Source organism: Hippocampus comes, unplaced genomic scaffold (genome assembly GCF_001891065.2).
Source record: "Hippocampus comes isolate QL1 unplaced genomic scaffold, H_comes_QL1_v1.1 scaffold246, whole genome shotgun sequence".
Lineage (NCBI taxonomy): Eukaryota > Metazoa > Chordata > Actinopteri > Syngnathiformes > Syngnathidae > Hippocampus > Hippocampus comes.
This window is the reverse complement of record NW_017806220.1, coordinates 1120560-1125108: the sequence shown is the minus strand read 5'-3', so window position 1 is coordinate 1125108 and position 4549 is coordinate 1120560. Positions and strand designations below refer to the sequence as shown.

Here is a 4549-nt window from a genome sequence, read left to right as displayed (position 1 = left end):
CCCCTCCCCGCCCCCAGATGTTTTTTTTTTTTTTGTGTATGACGTTCATGCACAGTCAGAGGCTTCAAATAGGCCTCTGCTTTTTCTTTCGATGTATTTTTGACAGACGTTCTCAATGCAAACTACACCGAGGTAAGCAAAGAGGGGAAGCCGGGCACAAGCCGAAGACAAGACTGACACTTGACCGTTCAGAAGAATGAAGTCAGTCAGTTCAACCTCCGAATACAGCAAAACGTGCGAACTTGCGGCTGCCCGCCAACTCCTTGTTTAAACGAAGCCTATTTATTGATTGGCTCCCACCTCCGTCCTCACACTGCACATACAAATATACACTCCTCCCTTCCTCCTTCCCTCCCTCCTTCCATACCCTCCCCTGAATCCAAGTCGCGACTAAGCAGCCCAGACGCAGAGAGAAAGCTACAGGCGGACCAGACGCATAGATTGACCCAAAGAGGAGCGCAGACAGCTTCAGCAGGCCTCATGAAGTCATGGAGGGCCCAACAGCTTGCCAACTGCTGCTGACGGCTGTTCTCATCCTGGTACTGTAACATCTCACTTTTTTTTCAAGCCTCTTTTCCGATTTTTTTTTTCCCTCTTTTCTTGACCATATCGGCACGAGCGTCCAAAAATCTCACGTGATCTTGTTTTAACGCGTGTGGCACGTTACTCCGGGGCGGCGCGCGGTCACGCCTGGAGGTCCTTTCAGATTGCCCGCGGTGGCTGAAAAGTGTCCCTTGCTTCCTCTGAGGTCAAATGGGCCACCCTCTCCTCCCCCCTTTGAACCCCCGTCGGTTAGGATGCGGTGATGCGGAAGACAAGGCATTGAGCAGATGTGCGGCTATCCAATGTCTTGCCAACCTGACAAGGCCATCCAGTGTGTGTATTCAAGAGAAGGTGCATGAGTCGGGTTTCTCGTTCCCCCGTCCAGGAAAATGTCCTTACGTGCTGACAGGTGACGAGCGTTGAATCTGTCCATCAGTGAGCATCGGCGCTCTTGCTCATTTCCTCCTTTCCGCTTGATTGAGTACATGAGAAGTGAGGCCACCTTTCTGTTTTTCTCATTTGACAAGGCAAAACGAGCCCAGTCCGTCCCCCGAATGTGCTCCGACGGCGAGCGGGACGGATGAGACGGATTAGATAGCCGCCAAGCGGACATGCGAGCCGTTTGATTATTTGCCCTCCAAATCCCCGCGGGCGCTTTGTATTTTACCGCTTTCGTGGAGAACAATAGCGGAGCCCGGTGCCAAAACGTCGTCGTCGTCCTCTTCCATCTTCCATCCCACTTGTCCTCTCCTCTCTCCACCAGCCTCGTTCGGCCTCCGGCTCTCTTTGCTTGCCAGTGGACTGCGAAAATTCCCTGATTGCCTTTCAAAAGGAGGAGAATCAAGAGGCTGCCCGACCAAGTCCGTTGATTTAGCGCACATCCAAACGATGCAAGAGTTGGCCCGTACACAAAGTCGGAAAGAAGCGCCATCACTCGGCCTGCCGTCTCCGTCGGCCGTCTGTTAGCGACGGCCATCCTGAAATCCATTGACATCAGTCCACGCACCCTTTTTGAGACCACTGTCTCAATAAAAAGAGTTTTTACATACCTGATTTCTCCAAAAGAAAATGGGCTCAAATGCAGCAGGATCTCTCAAATGGACTTTTATGGACTTTGGAATTGGACATCAGTTTCTTTGCTCCACAGCAAACACAGCAAGTTGAATTTGTCCGTTTATGAGCAAGTTGGTGGGTTGGCTCGGCAAAAGGAATCTGGCGCAAAAGAGATCATGTGAGTGATGGGGGGCGGGGGGGCAAGCCAAAAGCGGCGACGGCAACACTTTGAAATTGTCATCCAAGTGGGAAGAGAAGTCAACTTGCAAAAAGAAAACCAAACGCTTTCTGGTCGGAATTTTATTCTCCTTCCGTTGTTATTGTTGTTGTCGATTTATTGTCCAGAGCAGCCAGAACAGAAATGGCACGTCGCAAATGTCACAAATCTTCCATTTCCCGTGCGACGGTTGTCATATTTTCCTCTCTTGCTGACACTGGCAGCTTCTTGAAAAAAAAAAACCAAAGGTGGAGTTCATTCTTAAGGTTATCATTGGGCTGAAGTCTTGAGGTCTGATTTTGTCCAACTTCAGGGGAAGGGGGGGGATAATTCTGATGCAAATGCCCCCCCCCCACCCCCTACCCCACCATTGCAGGATCGGTGGTGTAAAGTATTTCTGCAAATATGCTTTGATGGTCCACAAACATCAGAAAGGCCGTCTGTGTTTCGGTTATTGCGTGAAATGATATGAGGGGGCTTTTTTTATTTCATTTTTTTTAACCTCCTTTGCATCCATTTTCTTTTCACGGCCTTAAATCCTCCACTGAATGGCAGATTATTTAATTGAAAGTGTTTGCACCGCGAGTCTTTTCAGACTGCCATGGGAGGTGGATGATTTGTCCCAGCGTTAGTTCCATTTCGCAGAGTATTTTTTTTTTTTCTACGAAAAAGAGACAACACAGGTTCTCTCGCCCGTCTTTCAGAGGGAGCAGCGGCTTTTTAAAGCATGCCAGCTTAGCCGGCCTTGCTTCTCACCCTCCGGCGTCATTCGATCGACTGCCAGCGGCATTGTCGGGCCAAAAGAAAGAAACGCAACACGCACGCTGTCAGGCGAAGGTGATGCGTATCACATGACCATGCCAGCTTTTTCAAAATAAACACCTTGTTTTACAGCTTGATGAATCTGGGCCGTTAAATCACTCGAAAATGAAGCCCACCCCCCCCCCCCCCCCCCCCCTGCCCCATCCCCTATGCCCCCACCGCCACGCTTCCCGTGCAGGAATAGAAAAAACTGGGCCTTATGATGGATAGACGCGTGGGGAGGATCATCGTTTTTTTGGGCCGTCACTTGCCATCTGAGATGCGTGTTGTCCTCTGAGTTGCAAAAAAAAAAAACCAAATCATCTTCTCATAATATTGACATTGGATGCCGCGGTAATATTCCGAGCCGTGCTGCCAAAAATAGCACCATGCCATTGAGAGGGCGAGCGCACGCCACGCCTGATGTGGAGCACGCTTTGTGAACCAGAACCGTGACCCCGCATCTATTTGATCTCCTGATCCCACCTCTCAATGCGCAGAGCTCACGGACGGCCCGTTCGGAAGAGGACCGAGACACTCTGTGGGACGCCTGGGGCTCGTGGAGCGAATGTTCCCGTACCTGCGGAGGAGGAGCGTCGTATTCCCTGAGACGATGTCTCAGTTCCAAGTAAGTCTTCCGCACAATTGCACCGTGCTATATTTAGTCGGCACGAACGGCCAACGTCTAGCTCCAGCCTGAACCGGGATCACGTGAGCCATATTTAGAAAATGAAATACCTCGTTGACCTTTGGATAAATGGAAACGTCTTGTGGCCAATTTGTAAGCGTGTGTTCAAACGCCATCCAGATTCATTTCGACTTTTGAAAAGAGGAACCTCCTGCCTGCAGTCGGGCTGCTTTCGATTAGACTTCCATATTTTGGCTTTCAAATTCAGTCTGGTCGGCCTCTCTCTGCTGCTCCCAATCGTTCCGCCAAATAAACCCAGACAATTGCCTTAATAGCGTGAGTCACCCTCCCATCGTCTGCAACGGGAGTTCCCGCAATGCTGTTACCATCGGTTAACAGATGTCCATAGAAGAAGGCTTGAGTTCATTCCTGACAATAGGGTTGGAAATGGAATGGCAAGACCAAGGGCAAATTCGAGGGTGTGATTTATTTTTCAAACAATTTGTGGAAGAGAAGGAAAAGGACAAGAATAGAGGTGAAAAGCACACCTTTTCCAGTGTAGGAGACTGAACTGGTTCAGAATTGTCTATGTTGATGTTTAAAGGGTTATTAGTTTCTTGTGTGCTCACAAACGCCCAAATAGAATTTATTTTGTGATTTCCTCGCTGGATTTTATGTTTTGGGTGCATTATTTTCGATTTTCTTAGTGCCATTGAAGCTATCATTAATTTACGTTTTTCGGACTCGGTCTTTGAACGCCTCTCGAGTGGAACACGGTGGGGAAGGCGAGTGTAAAGTAAGCTCTTATATTTGTGTGTATGTTGCAGGAGAGAGTATTTGTTTGAGAGTTTTAAAGAATTAATAAAGTGTACGTTAAAACAAAACGCAGTTCTCTTTGTTTCGGAGTTGCAACACTAGTAATGTCACCTTCATCGTCTGCGCACGCACTCGTACCAGCCTGACTTGATTGCGTTGCGCAACTTTACGCTTCCCACGAATACATCGCCCACCCAAAGCCGACACACGTCGCCAACTTGAGCACTTGCTCGGTTAGTAAGTGGAACAAAGCAGCAGACCGGCTTCGATCGCTTCTGCCATTGAAGCTATCATTAATTTACGTTTTTCGGAGGCAGTCTTTGAACGCCTCTCGAATGGAACGCGGTGGGGAAGGCGAGTTTGTCGGAGGGAGTATTTGTTTGAGAGTTTTTTCCACGTTTTTTTGGACACTTTTATGCCACAAGAGACTGACGATGGTGTCTGTCACATGGCGTGTCTCAATAAATCGCCGGTTGGAACATCCGCTTCAC

The 4549-nt window shown here is 48.9% G+C and overlaps 1 protein-coding gene across 1 annotated transcript in view; it reads left to right on the top strand.

The window, feature by feature from the left end:
• adamtsl3 (ADAMTS-like 3) overlaps positions 1-4549 on the top strand; it is a 59768-nt gene that overhangs the window by 35211 nt on the left and 20008 nt on the right. Inside the window, exon 3 of the mRNA XM_019855983.1 lies at positions 3115-3242. Within this exon, the coding sequence (XP_019711542.1) occupies positions 3115-3242 (128 nt within the window). The remainder of the gene's footprint in view (positions 1-3114; positions 3243-4549) is intronic.